The sequence below is a fragment of the Vespa velutina genome, chromosome 8 (genome assembly GCF_912470025.1).
Source record: "Vespa velutina chromosome 8, iVesVel2.1, whole genome shotgun sequence".
Lineage (NCBI taxonomy): Eukaryota > Metazoa > Arthropoda > Insecta > Hymenoptera > Vespidae > Vespa > Vespa velutina.
In genome coordinates, this window is record NC_062195.1 from 5,253,368 (window position 1) to 5,273,995 (window position 20,628).

The 20,628-nt window shown below is 33.9% G+C and overlaps 1 protein-coding gene across 19 annotated transcripts in view; it reads left to right on the forward strand.

Annotated features, from left to right (window-relative positions):
• Positions 1 to 20,628, forward strand: part of LOC124951178 (disintegrin and metalloproteinase domain-containing protein 11) — a 57,855-nt gene that overhangs the window by 803 nt on the left and 36,424 nt on the right. For all 19 annotated transcript variants that reach the window (XM_047499050.1, XM_047499053.1, XM_047499044.1 and 16 more), the window contains one exon: positions 1 to 130. This exon is cut by the window's left edge. In XM_047499050.1, coding sequence (XP_047355006.1) covers positions 46 to 130 — 85 coding nt within the window. In that variant the 5' untranslated portion in view covers positions 1 to 45. The remainder of the gene's footprint in view (positions 131 to 20,628) is intronic.

The window sequence follows — 20,628 nt, forward strand, 5'->3', positions numbered from 1 at the left end:
AGAGTCATGTAAAATGGAATTAAACAATGTTGTTAAGACGTAAACATGTTTTGGGTACACTGTGGACTCTTTGTTCTCGTGATTGCCGTACCTGGATTTATTAGCAGCGCCGCCAGCACGTCCAAGCGAGGTAAAGTCTCCCTCCAGTCTGCCTGTCTGCCTGCTTCCACCCCTTCTTCTTGTTTCTACCTATTTCTGTCTGCATTTTTTTGCACAATTCTACAGATATATTAACCCACTGACGTTTGCACGTTCGTCCAATGAAACTGGACGTCTTGGCTCCGTACATCTGCGTTTCTTCGTAACATCGTTTAATTTCTTAAAATTCTGCATTTTTTTTTTTTTTTATCTCGCGTTTAACGAACAAGACATTTTTCGTTCTACGATCGACATTTCTTATCTGTCTTTTCATAAATATTAATACTTGATAAATCCATTCGAATTTTCTTCTATTTCTCGTTGGATGACCCGCTTCTGTCATTTTTCGTGTTTCCTCGAGTTCAGAGCAAGTAGTATCGAGTTTGTACGTAGCTCGACTCGCTGCCTCGAGACATGTCAGACGCCTCGATGGTATCTTGGATACGTTAACTCGTAAGGCTCGCGGCTCTTCTTGCACGCTTTCCACTTCTCGCCTCGATTAATACTTATACCCTAGCCACCCTAAGTCTAAAATTTTTATTGCAAAACTTAATACGTCATATCATGATATTTCTCTCGACTTTAGATTATTATTCTACGCCCTATCAATTTACATTAATTTATTTAACTTTTCTCTTCTCATTTTTATCATGTCATCGTCGAATCATTTTGATTATCGCTTTAGCTCTATCAATCGTTTAACTTTGCGTCAAATGGGCACATTTAAGATCGTAATCAACGATTGCCTGTTGCGGATCATTCGCTATCATTTTCTTCGAAGATTCTTATCTTGTCGCTCGTATGGAACTGCCATATTCATTTGGGTTGATTTTTTCTTTTTTCTTTTTCTTTTTTTTTTTTTTTTCTTACATATCCAATGAACGTACCAATCAGAAAGATATTTCTAATAAAATATCTTAAACTAATTCGAAGTAAATCTAAGGCGTTTCTCATAAATCTAACGTGTTTTCACGTTGACTCGTCGAACGATTCTGAAAGAATTTTAACAATTTATATTCAAATAAAATGTTGCATGTTGTACGATGCACGATTATTGTCGATTTTGTTCACAATTTCTCAACATTAAATATCTAACATTAAATCTTAAGTGATAATTAAGAAAGACATATAATGATTTGTGTGTAATTCGTGTGTAATTCAATTAACTTTTTATCATTAATATTATTGTTACTTTCTTAAAGGTACACGTGCGGAAACGTATAAATATAAATATATATAATAAATAAATAAATAAATAAATATATATATATATATATATCCCTTATGAAAGATCGAGTGACATTAAAGGAGACGCATTCTATATGTATTTTATTCGTAATGTCATTAAACCTCAGACATCTTTGTCATAAAGGACGACACAGTGTCCTTAAACGGGTACGATATCACGATATAAAAGACGAGTAGTAGCTTTGAGAACCCGGAGAAAAGCGTATATCCTTTTTACCGTAAATGCGGCTAATAAGTCGTATCGTATTTTTACGAGACGCTATCGTACGATCGAGTATGCACGGGTTAATCGTCGTGCGACTGAAGTCGTTATAGTTTTTATGACAACGTAAAACATATCCTGAATGGGGAAAACATTAAGTACCTACCAACGTGCCATTGAAAATACGAAAAATTTTCTTTATTATTCATAATGTTACCGTTGACTTCAGGTATTAAATTAATTGTGTGGTTTGCGCCTCGTCAACTGTCACAATGCGTTAAACCGCACGCAAATGTTCCGTATAGAGACGTCGTTGGACGATTATTGTGCATCGATTTTCTCCGATGATGCGTGCGTCCTCCGTGTTCAATGAAACTCTAACGTCTAGTTGTTAGAAAATACGATTGATAAGTTTGAGTATACATAATCGATTGATTAATTTAACGTAATGCCGTTATCCTTCTACCTTTTGTATTTCTCGAGAGTATTCAAGATCATTAATCATATTATATCTCCCGATCGAAAGAACGTTTAATGATATTTTCTCAATCATTGGTATTTTAAGGATAAAATTATATTTTATACATTCGTCTATCTATGTATATGTATATATGTCAAAATGCAAATAAAACGTTATAATCAGATAATACGAAATGTAGATAGATATGTGAAAATTCAAATGGAAAATCTGTTTAATTTTCGATAAATAACTTCGCTTATGTACATTTTCATTAATCATTAAAAGTCATTCGCTCTTCAAACGTTACATTTCCGTTGCATGTCCTTTGCTCAAAATTTATCTGGTAACAGTTATCTGATAGCTTTGTCGATAGAAAATTGAATGTTTTTCGTTTTACTCTTTTTTCTTTTTTTTTTTTTTTTTTTTTTTTTTTTTTTTTTTTTTTTTATTACTCTCGACAATTACACATCGTAATATGATCTTAATTGGTAATTAAAATTTGAAAATAAAATTTCATTTGACCTTTAAAGCCGAATTTTTCTCTTCTTTGTTTCTTTTATGAGAAAATCGCACGTGGCCTTTATCGTGGAAAAAGAAATTCTTATAATGGTAGGCGTAATTCAGAAGATCTTAGGATCTCGAAATCACGTTCTTGGTACCTCCTGAGAACATGCTTGTTCTCTGTAGGTCAAAATATATAGGCGGAATTTTTCCGGAACACGACAGAGCGGTAGTTATACAGGGCGACACTTACCTAATATGTGCAATTCAAGCTGTACCGAAACGGTAGAATAAAACCGGGACAAAACTCGCGTTTAAGCGCCTTTTTTCTTTCTTTTTTTTTTCTTTTTTTTTTTTCTTTTTTTTTTTTTTTTTTTATCTGAATACCTACGTAAGAGAATACGTTATGTGGTAACCTTGGTTCCTACTTGCCACCACTTTCGGATTACAACGTTCTTTAAGAAAAAGTATGCTTGAACGAGTTATTCGCACGTGTTTGGCAAAAATTATGTATGTTTCCCTTTATATATTCACCAAATACTCACACATTCATACCTACATCTACATTCACACACACACACACGCGCTTATTTATTCAATTTTCGATTTAAAAGATCCTCTTACAATCGATTTGTATGAATGCATGTACATAATGTATGTTGCAGATATTTCCATATAATCACCACGAATTCCATTTCTAAATGATGATATAATTATTTCATTGTATGTTCTCTTATATATCTATATATGTAAATTCTTTAACGTTCATTCAAGTTACCAAACTGAGAATCGAATACGGATGGTTACGTGTCATACCTAAAAGGTATGACAAGCGTATCAGACACTGTTAATCAATGAATCCAATGAATGCCCGGTTTATATCGATTTATGCAATTTGCCACCTACTACACGACACTTCGTCGATAACACTTGGAAATAATTTTCCAAAGTAGATAGTTCACACGACTAAATCTTTGCCGTGCGCGATGGATCGATCGATTTTTATTATTTTCGTATACAATTCAGATCCTATAGAATTATAATTTAAATGATACAAAATTGGGATGACTTTTTCAATCAGAAATGACTTTCGTCGTTAAACAAAATTTCATCGTGGGGATTTAGAAAGGACCTGTCAAACTTCGTACATCGAATCAATCGATTCCTATCCCGCAATTAATCAAGTCGCCCGCCGACAAAATGATGGGCTACGGAAGAGTTTTCAGCATTCTTGTTTCGGACAAGATCCACGAGATTGAAATGGCAAAGCGCCAGTTCTAATTTATTGGCCTTGTAGGTACTTTTAATACGTGAACTTTTGGCCGGTTTTCTCTTAGGGGGAAAAAAAAAAAAAGAAAAAAAAAAAAGAAGCTGAACGTGAGTTTGTTTCCTCGGGAAATACAGTGTTTCTTTCGTAGTCGTTGATTTTTTCCTTGTACATTTAAAAAAATGTAATTAAGATAAATTCCAACCGTCCCATGCGTTTATGTGGTCGAGAAAAGGAGAACGAGAGAGAGACAGAGAGAGAAAGAGAGAGAGAGAGGGGGGGGGAGGGGGAGAGAGTAAAGAGAAAGAGAAAGACAGAGGACCGCTCAAAGAGAATCTCATACGTTGTTTTCCCTCGAAACCATAGCCCGTTTGCTGTCTCAGACGTTGGACATAAAACTGGCATAGCTCCAGCATCGTGATAGCGCTTAAAGATCTCCCTTTAACTAGTTTTCGTAAAATATCAAACGCGACACATAAAAAGCGTTCAGTTAATATCGTTCGTGTTCCTCTTTCTTCTCTCTCTCTCTCTCTCTCTTTCTCTTTCTCACACATACTCTCACTCTCACTCTCACTGTTTCTCCAATCCTCTCTTTCTCACTCTTTCTCTCTCTCTCTCTCTCTCTCTTTCTCTTTTTCCTTGGCCTTTTCTACTTTCTTCTTTTCTTTCTTTCCTATATGTACTCTCGTGTCTTTAACCCCTCGAACACGAAAAGTGGCCGCGAGGCAAAGATGACGCGCCCGATAGAAGGCTCGGTATCGATCGCCGTAGCCCATCCATATTAAAGACCATTTCTTTTGCCGAATCGTTCGTCTTCCAAGTTACCCTTTATTAATCGAGTCGTTGATATCTACGACCCCTTTATATTATTATATTTGCTCAATGTTGCACAAGGTAAAGCAAACGATAAGCTTAAGTATATTCGCGATCAAATGCAAACGCTTTTATATACATACATATATATACATATATGTACATATGTTGATAGAAATGTTTGTATTATGTTCGTTCTCTCGGAAAAATTGTCGTGCATATCTATGACCTTTTGCTTTTTCTTTACACGCACCCAAAACTCATCTCGTCGTTTTCATCTATAAGTGACATGTCATAATATACATGCAACCGACGAGACAGTAGTGCTTATGATCAAGCGAATTGATAACAACGTGAATTTCTGACGTAGCTTCATGAAACATGCAAGTATGCTCTTTTAACCACTACGATAAGAAATGAAGGCGAACGTTCTTTTTTCTCCTTTTCTCTCTTCGTTTCTTCTTTCTTTCTCTCTCTTTCTCTCTCTCTCTCTCTCTCTCTCTCTTTCACACGTTATCATACGTTCACTTATAATTCTCGTGTCACAATGTCAAAGTTACACGATAAAGAAATTTATGTTTTTTTCTTTGTACCAGCGATAATATTACAATCAAATTACATTATCTATTATAATAATCTACGAACAAAAAAAAAAAACAAATGGATATTTAGTAACGTAATTAAACTGAATATTGTTCGATAAATTTTCAAAGAATAAAATATAAAGATAAATCGGAGAGATAAATAAACGCTTTCGCGTTCACGTTACCCGCGTACATTTTTTCCTTTTATCCATGCATGATCAGCGATCGACGAGAATTGGATACGTGAAGGACGGATACGGAACAAGTATATATACATCCGTTCTTCTATTTGCACGGAATATATCATGCAGTTTTTGTTACCCGAGCAAAAATCCCGTAAATAGAGTTTGCCAATGCGAAACAAGAGAGAATTTAAGAGAGAGACAGACAGACAGACAGACAGACAGAGAGAGAGAGAGAGAGAGAAAAGGAGTCGGTAAAAGTTATAAAAATATTTATTTCACGTTTGTGTTTTCCAAGAAATGCGAAAAAATATATTCGTTGCCGGCTTTATATATATATATATATATATAATATCGTAGCGTATAATAAATTCAATATATCACGGTAAAGTATATTTTTTTCGATTGCTTATAAAATGATATCGCATAAAAACAGACAGTTTATATATAAAAAGTATTTTAGCGTACAAAAGTAAATGGAAAAACTCATAATCCATATATTTATTTACATATACCATATTTTTATTAATTACATATCTAAATACAATGCTAATAACATCGTCTCACATTTTCTCTGTTAATCAAAAATTCATGTCATGGCAACCTAGTTTTAAAGACGCGTACATCGCGAATAATACGTTTGGTGTCTTACATGCTGAGCAAACAACGTATAAGCAAAATACAAAATATCTGCAATATCGATTAATGCACGAGCACGCTCGTAGGAACGAGACAAGCGCGGTAGTTTCGTTCTGCATTTATTTCCGCGCCGCGTATTTCCACCTCCGCAAACTTAAAAAATGGAATAAGAGCATTCACACTCTACATGAATTCGAAATTTCTAAATTGCCTGAATACGTACACACAGCACAACTCTCTATCTCTTTCTCTCTATCTCTCTCTCTCTCGCTCTCTCTCTCTCTCTCTCTCTCTCTCTCTCACTCTCACTTTTACTCTCACTCCTCTTCTTTTTCTTCATCTACCTGTCATTCTCAAACGAGAAAATATTCTAATCAATCATGAGTTCATTCTAATCATGTAAATAACATTAACATATCCATGCGAATCACACAAATTGATTATTATCATACGATATTTGATAATTTCGTGACTTTCTATATGCTAAAGAACATATTCAAAGATTCTGTGTGACATTACTTGATTTTTGAAATATTTTCATCGATATCTCTCTCATTCTCTCTCTCTCTCTCTCTCTCTCTCTTTCTCTTTAGTGTTCCATGAAATACCAATTTTATAGTTTCGAATGCAAAATTTCTATCATCCTCTATCTTAGAAATTCAATGTGGATCATTGAAAAGCAGATTCGAAACTTCTAGTCCCCCGTCTACAAACTAGTTCAGAAGAGGCTTGTAGAATCGATCTGACTCTATCAACTATCGTTAATAGAATCGAGTTATATGAATTCTTTTAAACAAGATCTTTGAAAACATCATTCTTGGATTTGATCAATCGTTGTACGCTCCTTTACATAATCAAACACGTATGTACATACGACACGTTCGTCTATCCGTTCGTCCGTTCTTAGTTCGGTAACAGTAGCGTAATCAAACGATGAATTAGAGCGAAGTAGGATTAACGCTTAGATCAGTCGAATAGGACGTGCATCGGGCGTCTCCTTGATATGTATGTGTAGATAATTTCACATGAGACATGATATTAATTATTCGTTCGAGTTCAATACAAATATTTGTACGTGCATTTATACATTCATACGAACGTATAATACGAATGTAAATAGGTATATATGTGTGTTTGTGTGTGCATGCGTGTACGTACGTACATCCATATTGTTAAATATTTTTCATGAAATAATCGATAGTTCCAAATGTAATAATAATTAATTAACAAGTGAGAACAAATTTCTCAATTAACCATGCAATTATTATATCGTACATCCTTAATTTTACATTGATCTATAATTCAAAACAAAATAGGAAGAAAAAAGAAACCGTGTAAGAGAACATTTGGCGTTATAGCAAAATAACTTGCTACAGGCAACGTAATGATGTATGATGCATCTGTTATTATGACGTATCGACAAAGCTCTACACATGATGGGCAGGAAAAAAGAGAGAAAGAGAGAGAGAGAGAGAGAGAGAGAGAGAAAGTATGTCTCGTTCTCTTCTTTTACATTTACTCTTTCGATAAAGCTTCTTTTCACTGTAGCATTAAAATACGGGCGCGATCGATGCCAGCTCGGTCTTCGTAATTTAAAGTTATGTCCCAAGTAATCCCGTACCTACTATTTTTAACATGCCGGCTACCTAACGACATCGTTACACGACTCGTCGAGCGTATATACATCGTGCGTACGTATTTACATATGTATATACATACGTACGTACCTCCTCTCTCGTTAGTTTGTTTAAATTGCGACGACTGAAATGCGGAACTTAATAGGATCAAAAGAAATTTTTCGTTCCGTTCTCTACTTCTCTCTCTCTCTCTCTCTCTCTCTCTCTCTCTCTCTCTCTCTCTCTCATTTTGTGTGAGTGCGTATATGTATATGTATGTATCTCTTATTCATCCTGTTTCTAACATAGCGTAAAAAAATCCTTCTTATGATTTTCTCGACAATTTCCCTATGATAGATCGTACATTCTTTTATATTTGAAAAATATATTTCAAAATCCTTGATGAATGAATTTTGATGTAAAATGAAGGAACTACCAGTACGAGGAAATCAAGGATAACTCTCCCGCATATCTCTCGAAACGATTAAATTCGCATCCGATGGATCACGACTTTATCCGGCGAAAGCTCTAATCGTTCGTGCCGTAAATGTCACGGAAAGCGAGAGAGAGAGAGAGAGAGAGAGAGAGAGAGAGAGAGAGAGAAATAGAGAATATATATACGACATCTATCCCGATTGGTGGAAAGCAGAGTCTCTCTCATTCTCTCTCATTCTCTCTCATTCTCTCTCTCTCTCTCTCTCTTGTAGTCGGTTACAGTACTGACGTTCCAGTCCACTGTCCAATGTGTATCAGTACACTTAACTTACGACGATATATCGCACGAACTGCTCCGGTAACCCTGCGGTAAACAAAACACTTGCATATCTAGCCAAGTATCCATCATTCGTACGCGCTTTAACGCATATACCTATGTATACTTATACATATATCATAGTAGATTCGCGTATCAATGTTCATACGTATATACGTGTGGGAGCAAACATGGTATAAAAGCGACTATGACGTATTTGTACGCTCCCGACAAAACGCAATATCCAGTTAGCAGCCCATATATACGAGTAAGTTTCAGTAAATTGAAATGAATGGGGGATCAAAGAAAGAATTATTAGGACGGAGGGAGACGAATCGTGTATGTAGATTGAGCTGTCCGTATGCATCGTATCTCTTTGTACAGAAAGAATCCTATCAAAATACAACGGAAGAGTAATGACGTATATACATATATATATATATATATATATATATATATATATACACGCACACATACACACATATATCTATATACGAGCAATTTAAATGAAAACATTCGTTTATTTCTCGTGAAAAAAATTATAATTTTTATAACGATAAAAGTACTAATAAAAAAGGTTCTCCATGAGATCGTTTCTTTCTAATTTCGGTAATTTTTCTTGTTCTTAAATTAATTCAATTATTGCTTAGATTAATGCTCGATTATTTCGATTTAAACGTTCTTCAGTCTGTAGATGTTTCAAATTGCAACTTTATTGATTTGGTAGCTATGTTCGTCTGCCTCTCTCTCTCTCTCTCTCTCTCTTTTTTTTCTTGCTCAACACATCTTCGTAGTAGGAAAAGAAAGCTCAAAGAAGTTCGATTAAAAAGCATGCGCTCGGCTACCTTCAAAGCACTATCCCTCTTCTTCTTCGAAAGAATTTTTAATTGATGAGCTTGACATCTTCTGTCAGATGTATAAGAGTTAACGCGACTCTCGACGAGATAATTATGCGGGCGTAATGCGTTCCTCGTGCGCGATAAAAATTATATATCCATTTTATAATCAGCAGCATCGTTCGCGTTCTTACGATGGATGGACTCTTCAGACATTGAAGAAAGAAAAATCGACTTTAAAAGTCACAAGGAGGACAAGGAAGGAGGATTTGAGGACGTCCATGCTCGAGCATTTAATGAGCAACGGGATTTCTCAAAGGAAGAAGGTTAAAATTGTAATGCTCTAGAAAATTAATGAGTTTTCGACGACTAACGAGCTAACACTCGATGGTAATTGAATTCGATATCGGTGATACGTATTGTTGGCCCTCTTAAAAGGATCTTTGAGAGATGGTGTAGGAACAAACGAGCGACTTGCGTGTAATGAAGTAACCATCAACACTATCAACACAATTAACGAACCCTTTTCTATCATATCGTGCCTTGGTAACTCATCGTTCTTGAAAAAGTAAAAGAAAAAGGATCGTGCAAGTTGAATCGTACGATCATTTATTTAATTTTTCTTTTTACCATTTTTCTTCTTTTTTTTCTTCGTTTTATTCTTCTTCTTCTTCCTCTTCTTTTTTTTCTTTTTTCCTTAATCAACAGCACTCGTCTTAATTAGTCATACATGTATATATATGTATGTGTATATACATATATATATATATACACTTAATAAACCTTAAGGTTATAATAGCCATTAGTGAAGTCTCAATGGAAATCGATAGATTCCATGCGAATGCCTGGGAAGTTTCCTCGTGCATTAAGGAAATTCTAACCGCGTGTACTCCATTCGGTCGCATTCTTGACCGTCGACCGTGTCCCTTCATCTTATCTGATAAATCATAAAGAGTATAATAACAATTGTGATTTAAGAGGAAAAAGTAAAAAGTCGCCAAGGTAATAACTTAACAGGGAGGACCAAACGATAGCAATGTTTCGAGGTAAAATATAGTCTCGTTTTAACTTCGAATCTTATTCGATCAAACTTTCAGGCTTTCGAAGTTAAACCAAGTTAAACTTTCTACGTTGATTAGATGACTCTTGTGACAACAGCTAGAGAGAAAGAGAATGAAAGAGAGAAAGGAGATATAATAGAAGCTTCCTCTTACTTCTTCGAAAACTTGGCCCTTTTCGATATCTTCGAAACTTTACGTCATAGTACGCATACACAATTTTTAACTAATTCTTATAATAATTTGTTTTGTGAATATTTAAAGACACCCATGTACGTGTCTTACGTACTTATTTACGTCTATGTTAACGTATATATATACATATATATATATATATATATCCCCCTAATATGAGATCGAAAGGTCTGCTGTGAAGATTGATAAATCGTAGTACGCGATGGTTGAGATTATAGAAAAATATTGCATTAAAATGTGCGATCATACACCAACAAAAAAGGAACTGCCAGGTTCTAACAAAAAGTTACACACAATCGCATCCAATCCCGTCCTAATGTTCGATCCTTCTTGTCCTGAAGCTGACTACTTCAAAAGCATAGCTATCGGTTTCTATTCCTCGGTACGTTCACACGTAAAAGGACGAAGGGCAAATTGCCGCGCGATAGGAGCTCATTTTTCTCAGTTGTCGTTCTCTAAGTCGTCCCTGACGGTTGAAAAATTATATTCGAGTCTGGTTACGTCCGTTCTCATTTCTCTTCGATTGCCGTCTTTCAATTCACCCTTAGAAACACCCTCTCTTACTATTTCTCTATCTTCCATATTTTTCCTTTTTGCGAAAGAAAAAAAAAAAAAAAAAAAAGAAAAGAAAAAAGAAAAGAAGAAAGAAAAAAAAGGAGAAAAAAAAAAGAAGGAACTGTCTACCTCCATCATGTCATTACGCTTATGCGTGTACATCTACGTCTACGTTTGCGTGTGCTTTTGCGTTTGCGTGTATTGCCTGCGTAACGTGCCAAGCCCTCACCTAATTGTAAGTCGCATGCCAATCGTGACTAAGCTTCTCTATCAAAGTATTTCCTTCCCTTCAACCATCTAAGAAAAAGAATTAGATTCTGTCTCGAACACTCCGCAACATGCACGCTTCGATAAATTAACGTCAAAGATCAAATACCAGTTTCACGATATTGAAGAAATTCTTTTCTTTTATTATCCAACAATCTGGAACTTATTAAATCGTTTAAATTGCATTCTCACTATGGTTAACTTGATGGAATTTCATTTCGTGCCTGCTAATATAATATGAATTTTATTAATAGAACATCCGAGAGTTTCATTCATATATATAATCGAAAGAAAAAACAAACAAGAGAGAGAGAGAAAGAGAGAGAGAAAGAGAGAGAGAGAGAGAGAGAGAGAGAAAATGAGGGAGGGGAGATGTGAATAGAACATAAACAAAATAAAGCACAATTTTATTAGATATTAACGATCGTTATTAAGAAATACCGCTGAAAAAGCCATTATAAATGAAGCACCAACAGAATGTAATTATATTGATTAATGAAATTTTCTGACACAAACTAGATCGAAAAAGATATAATCATTAATGTACGTTTATGAATTATTTAGTTACAAAAGATGATAACATACCATGGATGAAAGAAAAAGGTTGTAACCAACGATATCAACTATCGAAATAAAAAAAAAAAAAAATGGGGATATCGATAATCGAAGAAAAACTTTGTAGTCAACAACGAATGAAGACAAAGCCGAAGATAAGAGAAGGAACCAAGAGGGATGAACGACCTAGGTGAGGACAATGGAGTAAAGAAAAAGAAGAAAAAGAAGAAGATGAAGGAGGCTAAGAAGGGCTAGTACTCGAGCGTGGTATTTGTTTTAGAATTCCTACGCTTTACCGGTGTTCAAAATGGCAAAGCGTTTGAAATCTGAAACGAATGCGCGCAAATCTTCATCTGGAACGTAAAGAACGCGTAAAATGAGAAGAGAAAAGAGAAAAGGAAAAAGAGAAAGAGAGAGAGAGAGAGAGAAAGAGAGAAAGAGAGAAAGAGAGAGAGAAAGAGAAAGAGAAAGAGAGAGAAAGAGAAAGAAAAAAGTGGAGAAATAAACGCAGGAAAGAGAAGGCCTCCGGCTCTAGGCCGTTTCGCGTGCTAACAGAGAAAGTGAGCCACTTAGGCACGATTAATCATTCTTCTAGCTAACCCTAAGAATTATTCAAGGGTAGCGTGTTCCTATCCCATATTCCGTCACAAATGTACTTCTCTACCTCCTATAAATTCAAAGATTCGTGCTTAACGTTACAACATTTACACCAAGAATGATCAACCTGTTGGGTTCCTTTGCGTGCTATCCTTAACTCATACAAAATACATACATATGTATGTACGTGGTCCTATCATAACGTGAAAAATAAATGTATGGTTATAAGAAAAATGTATGATTAAGAACCATGACGTTGATTAAATGTTTAACATGACGTGACCAACAATTTTCCCATTACTAATCTCTAATTTCTTATCTTCGAACACAAATCTTCCATTTTTTTATTTGACTTTGGATTTTCTTAACGAATCATCTTTTTCAAACCATAAATCCAATAGAATAATTATATCGATTAGTTCATTGACGAATCTCTGTTATCTTTCCTTTTTTTTCTCTTTTTCTTTTTTTTTTTTTTTTGTCTTTACGAAAAGATAGAGTTTTCATCTCGTCTAACAGAATATACATTTTAATCCTGAAGATTCTTCATTTTTCTCTATTAAATTCTTCTTCTGTTTGGTAATTTTGACAAATACGAAAGAGCTTTTATCTCTCGAAGTATCTACTATTTATTTGCTTGGTATTATACAGGATTAATAAGTCATGAATTATGATGATACTTGATCCTTGACTTATAGATATACTTTGTGGAAACTTAGAATTTAAAGAAATTAACTCATAAGAAAATCTCATCGAACGAACGTTATTCCGTTCAGTTGAATCTATATTTTTCGTGATTATTTTAATGTCGAATTAAGTGGAACAAATTTTTTTTTTTCTTTCTTTTTTAATTATCGCAGAAGATTATTATTTTTAAGGGGAGAAAAAAAAAAGCTAAATTGTAATCGCGATCAATATAGTCAACTCAGGGTTTTAATTATGCTCGCAATTATAGATTCCTATTTTACGCAGAAATGAAAGAGAGAGCGAGAGAGCGAGAGAGAGAGAGCGAGAGAGCGAGAGAGAGAAAGAGAGAGAGAGAGAGAGAGAAAGAAGAAAAAGAATTATTTTTCTGAATCATTAATTCTCTATTTTAACCATCTCATTAACCATCTCATCCTCTATTACGAATATGCACTTTTATATTTACAAGCAGATTGCCGCGCTTCGCTGATAAACGTAGAAAGTAAATAGTCCTGACAAATACGAAGGACGACTAAATCCAATAGACCAGTACAGTTCAAAGAGAAAACTACCTTCGTTTCCTTCGGAGTTGCTGATTGCATATTTATTTGATTTTATTTTCTCTCCCACGACTTTTTCCTTTCTCTTTCTCTCTCTCTTTCTCTCTCTCTCTCACTCTCTCTCTCTCTCTCTCTCTCTCTCTCTCTCTCTCTCTCTCTCTCTCTCTCTCTGTGTTTATCTTATCATCCTTCGAGCAGAATGTTAGCAGAACAAATCTCGAATCAAGATCCTTTCCAAAAGAAAAAGGTTTAAGAAGGAAGACGTTGGAGCATCGAGAACTCTCTTAAAGGTGGAATAAAAGGAAAAGACTGTAATGGATTCTTGGAAAGACCGTAATCGTTCGCATTTTTATGTCTTTCGAAGTGTACAGCTGAAAAGAGGAAGAGAGAAAGAGAAAAAGAAAGAAAGAGAGAGAGAGAGAGAGAGAGAGAGAGAAAGAGAAAGAGAAATAGAGGAAGATCAAAAATTATATCACGATTTTAAAGTTTAAAATAAAATTTCTTTCTTTCTCTCTCTCTCTCTCTCTCTCTCTCTCTCTCTTTCTCTCTCTCTCTCTCTCTTTTTCTCTTCTTCTTTGTCTTAAAAGAAACGAGGAGAATATTTCGCGGTAGGAAAAGCTCCAGGCTCGAACATGGTCTCATATTTCCCTTCAACATTTCCTCGGTGCTTACGTGACGGAAATACACGTCGCTCGCGAAATGAGCCGTGCGAAAAGGGAAGACATCTTTGCTCGGTGACCCAAGCTACAACATCCGACAACGTACGACAAGGTGTAAGAGAGAAAGAGAAAGAGAGAAAGAGAAAGAGAGAGAGAGAGAGAGAGAGAGAGAGAGAAGGAGGACGCGTAGTACGTTCTCGATAAACTTTATGAAATATACCAAGGAAATCTAAACTAGTTCGCTAATTGAAACGCGATACGTCGAGAGAAAGTCATGTTTTTTGGAAATATCTTTTCGCCAGATAAATAGAATAAGCGAGAGAGACAGAAATAAGTTAAATAAAGTATATTGTTGCATGTGTCTATATATTACATAGGTACAGTGAGTCTAACAAGTATTTTTATTTTTTTTTCTTTTCTTGTTTTTTTTTTTTTACGCTCGTCATAATTTCTTGTAAGTAAATATTTTTTTTTTTTTTTTTTTTTTTTTTTTTTTTTTTGTTAAATAATGAAAAAGTATAGAAGATAATTCATACGAAAATATAAATAACGTGATAGATATTTAACATGAATATAAAAAGGCTTATGAGCTTAATGAGATTGTAGGCCTTTTAGAAAAGAGTTATTTTATTATTCTACTAACCTCTAATATACAAATTAATGGACAATAATTTTCTCAGACGATAGATTAACAAATCGTTTGTCATTGAACGTTGTATTTGTTAAAAAAAAAAAAAAAAAAAAATCAAACAACATGAATGAATTTCTATTCAAATTTACAAATTTCAATCCTTCTTGATCGCAAAATGTTATCTAAATATTCTATTGCGTTTAACTCTGAGAATTTGCATTTTCATTTGTTAAAATGTAAAAGCATTCGAATTACAATTTTTCTCCTACAGCCGTGAATATTATTCGAAATAAAGAAAATATCATAATTTTTATTTTCGTTGATATAATTCTTTTCTATATTACTTCAAATATATCAAAATGGTTTCGAAAGAAAATTATTATAGACCAAGTTTATTTGGAATTGTTATAGTACGAGAAAAACATTGCGTGAAACATATATGTACATCAATAGAAGAGAAAATACAACATTCTAAAAAAAAAAAAAAAGAAAAAAAAAAGAAAAGTACATTGTTGGGATAATAGAAAGTTCTTATAACAGAAAATTCGGATGGTGGAACTTTCGGATAATGGATGTTGGAATAATAGAGATTCTACTGCATTGTTAAAAATGGTCGTAGAATAAGTGAAAAAATAAACAAAGAAAAAGAAAAATATAGTTATATAATATTGCATTAAATAAAATAAAAATTAAACTGTATATCAAATAATTCACCCGAAATATAATATGTGTTTCTTAAATGATATAACAATGATCAAAATATCTTCACGAATTATTGAGATACGTTCGAAAGAATATAATTTAATGCTTTAAAAAATTCTTATTATTACAGAACGAGAATCCATGAATTAATTAATTATTGAAATATATGTATGTGTTCCGATACTCTTTAATAAAGAAATATAGTCAAATAGAACAGATAAGGATACGTTTGAAATAAAACTAAAAAAAGAAAAAGAAAAAAAAACAAGGACTACTGTGTTACGTTTACGGGAAATCGAATACCAATGAAATCGTTAGCTTTACGAAAAAACGAGAGAAAGAGAAAGAGAGAGGGTCGGAAAACAAAAAGGGACCGAAAACAAAATAGAGGATCCAGTAATGGTAAAGCATCAAGACGCGCCTGTACACATAGAAAAAGCTCCATAGATGTTTTGTCGTCGAGCTTGATGAAAAAGAGCAAGGACGTGATGCTACACCGAATGCGTAGAAAAGAAAATCTCAAATTGCAGTCGGGTTTGCGATAGTCACATGTAAATCGTGCCATGTTAATCGTTCTGCTACTATCGGTTTCCAATTTTTTTGAAATTTCAGAGTGAGAAATATAAAAGAGAGCTTCTCTAATTTGCAAGCGAGTGAAAAAAAAAAGAAAAGAAAAAAGAAAGAAGAAAAAAAGAAAGAAAGAAAAAATCGTCGTCGACTCATTCCGAATGAAAAAGAAATAGAGAGAGAGAGAGAGAGAGAGAGGGAGAGAGAGAGAGATAAAAGGAAAGAAAGAGAAAAGAAATATAAAACGAGAACGACGAGATCCTGTTTGCTCATGTCAATCGGATCAATTACAAAAAAGCAAATGTTACGACAAATGAAATACTTCCAAAGTCTTTCCGTTTTTTTTTCGATCGGATTGCAAAAGAAAAGCTATTGTTAAACTACGTGGCATAGGGTATGAGGTGAAACGCGGGTGCAATTTAACGTTACTCGATGGTGAACATGTACGAAAGAGCGAGTTTCTATTTGCGCGAAAAATCCTGATACAACTGCGTTGACGCATTGGCTTTTTGTATACTTTCTATCGAACGAACACGTTAATCTGGAAACTACAATGTTGTATTGAAACTATCCTCGTCATTGAATCGTTTAAAATTGAATAGCTTTGTATAGTTTGATTATTATGAAAATTCTTGGACACATATTATATATTTAGATATGTATATGTACACGGTCGATCGAAAATTATTAATTATAAATAGAAATTTCTATAGGCGCGATAATAAAAAATCAATTATATTTATTTGAAATACATTTGGCCAAGTTCTTTTCTCATTTACTTTCAAATACTTAGCAAATTTCGTAGTTATATAATATTATAATCTGAGAGAAACGAAAAAAACAATTAGCCGAAGAATAATCGAATAAAAATGATAGATATGTAAAATCATTTAAAAATCTTTTATTATACCATTCTTTAAATTTATTGATAATCTTTGGTGCAATGTATCATTTGGTGCTATGTATTTATTGAAAATATTATTTAATAAAAATACATTGGTCCATTCTCGCAAGATCTATCTTTATCTCTGTCTATCGATCCGTCTATCCATTTAAAGGTTTGAAATATGAAACGCATAAATAGTGAAAGAAAAAAAGATTTGAGTGTAAGGATCGAGGGAAAAGATTAAAACAAAAACAAAATAATAAAAAGATTGAGAAAAAAAAAAAAAAAAAAAAAAAAAAAAAAAAAAAGAAAAGAACAAAAAAAAATTAAAATAAAGCTAAACGAGGAAAAGGAGCATGGACGAACACAGAATTTGAAAAATTAATATTATAAAGTTGAGCGAAATAAATAACTGCGGGGCGGTGGCCGAGGATAGAGCTTTGTTTTCTCCTTGAACTCGAGCCCGTTTCCCAGACCCTCTTTACTCTGCCATTAGAAAGCGTTTCTATGCCGGTGTTCAGGATAAATAGTTTGCACGAGAGAAAAGGTTTTCCGCGCCGGTAATTTATCTCGAACGTACGAAGCTCCATTAAGAAGAGATAGAGAAGCTTCGAGCGTACCGACTCCAGAGAGAGAGAAAGGGAGAGAGAGAGAGAGAGAGAGAGAGAGAGAGAGAGAGAGAGAGAGAGAGAGAGAGAGAGAAGCTCTTTCTGAATCTACGAAAGGTCGCTGCCGGTTTGGGATTACTATCGCGTCGAACTATCTCTGCTTTCTACGATATTTTTTCGCTTAAAGATAAATAAGTAAGGAAAGAAAGAGAAAATGAGAAAGAAAGAAAGGAAAGAGAAAAGAATGAAAAAAAAAAAAAGGAAAAAAAAATGAAAAAAAGTGCGGGAGTACGCGAAAAACAAAGATATATATATATACTGCAAGATATAAAGGAGAAGAAGACATAAGAAACATGAATGAAGCTTTTTCACTTTATATTATACACAGATTTAAAAAATAATTCTTTTAGATGTCAATGTAAATAGAATATATGTATATATATGTATATATATGCGTGTACTTAACTTATGTATATATATATATGCATATATGAATGTATATATGTATAGAAGAAGATTCAGCAGTGTCCGGTATTAGCTTTAGGTCTGTCCTACCGTAACTTCTGAATTTCTTTCGATTCGCTACCCTTCACTCGAGTCGTTTCGCCAACTTAAATTGCATTGTTCGAAAAGTAAATCAAACGACATCTGTCGTCGCGTTCTCGTGCACACCCTACGAATTCTCTCGTAGTAAAGTCAAATTATAATTATGATACTCGGACGCTAGAGAATAAAATTCTATTTCTGAATATTCATAAAGTCCATGATTATAATCCGTGGAACGAGGAACCATAGGTAAGATATGAAATTGTATTCTAAGAGTTTTCATATATTTTTTCCTCGTACATTGATCCGGATTAAAATGAAAATTATTAAAGGACAGTTAGGAGATAGAAAAAGAAAGAAAGAAAGAAAAAAAGAAAAAAAGAAAGAAAGAAAGAATTTCTTTTGATTTAACATTTAACGAATATGAACTAGTATCTCGTTAACGTACGTCGACATGCGATTATTCACATTCGTTTCGATCAGATGAATTTCTAAAAGTCCGAATGTCGATTATCAAGCGCCGAATGGCAACTAAACTTTGTCATTAATTAACGAGAATTTAATACACCTGTAAGTGGTAAATTTCTGTCAGTCCCACCGGCTGATCGATCGTTCACCTAACGGTCTCGCTTCAATTAATAATTTACCCCCGGCGGAGATATAACTGTAGTTCAATTACCATTCAACCGAGTTTCACCCGTTGATCATAGAATAATTTCAGTCAGCGATGCGAGCAAACGGACGAGCGACTATTAATTGTACGTTGGTGAAACTTACGTAGATACACGTACACTAGTACAACCTCGTACAAGCTTAGTTTCGAACTTTTCGCGATCCATCACTTTGCTACCGGCTTTGAACCATCGGTCACGATTAAATATATCTGTGAATTAAAGCCTTAGTCTTGTCTGTTACATATGTGTGTGTGTATCTGTATATATATATATATATATATATGTGTGTGTGTGTGTGTGTATATATATATGTATGTAAAAGAAAAAGAGAGAGAGAGAGAGAGAGAAAGAGAGGTGTAAGAGGGACGGACTACGTAGCGACCGTAACTACTTTTGCAAAGCGAACTCTGCCCTCGAACGTAGGAACGATCCGTGACACCGCTTATAACGAGAACCTTCATTAGCCGGATAAAATTACCGTGTACGTAGACAAATTTTCTTTCAAGCTTTCAGCCGTGAAAACAAAAAATTACTATTCCTCGTTGGAACCAGATGCGGTTCAGAAATAAAGACAGATAGAGATAGAAATAGAGAGAGGGAGGAAAAGAGAGAGAGAGAGAGAGAGAGAGAGAGAAAGAAAGAAAGAAAGAAAGAGGGGGAAAAAGAGAGAGAAAGAGAGAGATAAAGCTTTCTATCCACCGACGAATCGTGAAAAATCTTGAGGAAAAGCGTCTCGTTACGTGTACGAGAAAAACCCGTTACCCTCGAAGACCGTGAGATTCGTTCACGAGGGCGTTTCCTTGAATATATATATATATATATATGCGCGCGCGTGCTCGATCCTTCTTCGTACCTAATTCATTTTTATAAAAAATTTATTCGATTAAATAAATTATAATATTTTACGACTGATAAATAAATCGTCTATATATTTGATAATCGACGATGTCGAATAACAAAATTTTCCTTTTTTTCTTTTTCTTCATTCAAATATTCCATATGTTGATTTTATTATACATTTTCATCTGATCGTGTTCTTCAACAAATTTTATGTTTTTTAATTTGCACGTTCGTACACGTTAAAACATCAAATGGATTCTGTAATCAATAATACAATAGTGAAAGTTAATTTCGATATAACAAAAGGAGCTTCGTCGTAAATAGTCGTAATATAAATTTTAATCATTTTCAATCAGAGAAAAAACATTTAAGTTACGTCATTTTGTTTTTTCGTTTGTACCAAATACAAAAAATTGCTATACATATATATATATATATATATATATATATATATATATATATATATATATATAGAGAGAGAGAGAGAGAGACAGAGTTTCATTTATCTCATCGTAAAAATATTGATTTTCGTGCTGACTTTCGCAGGACTATAAAATTATCAGATATCGTTAAGTTAAACTTTTCGAAAGACCACCGTTGTTACAATATAAGCTACCTAACGTCGTTTCTATGCCATCATGTAAGTGAATAAAGATCGTAAAAGTTGTTTTTTCAGTAAAGAGTACTACTAAAAAAAAAAAAAAGAAAAAGAAAAAAAGAAAAAAAGAAAAAAAAGAAGAAATATCAAGTCACAATACAGCGAGAAAGAATTTAAAGTTTTTTAACGACATCGCCGTAAAACTCACA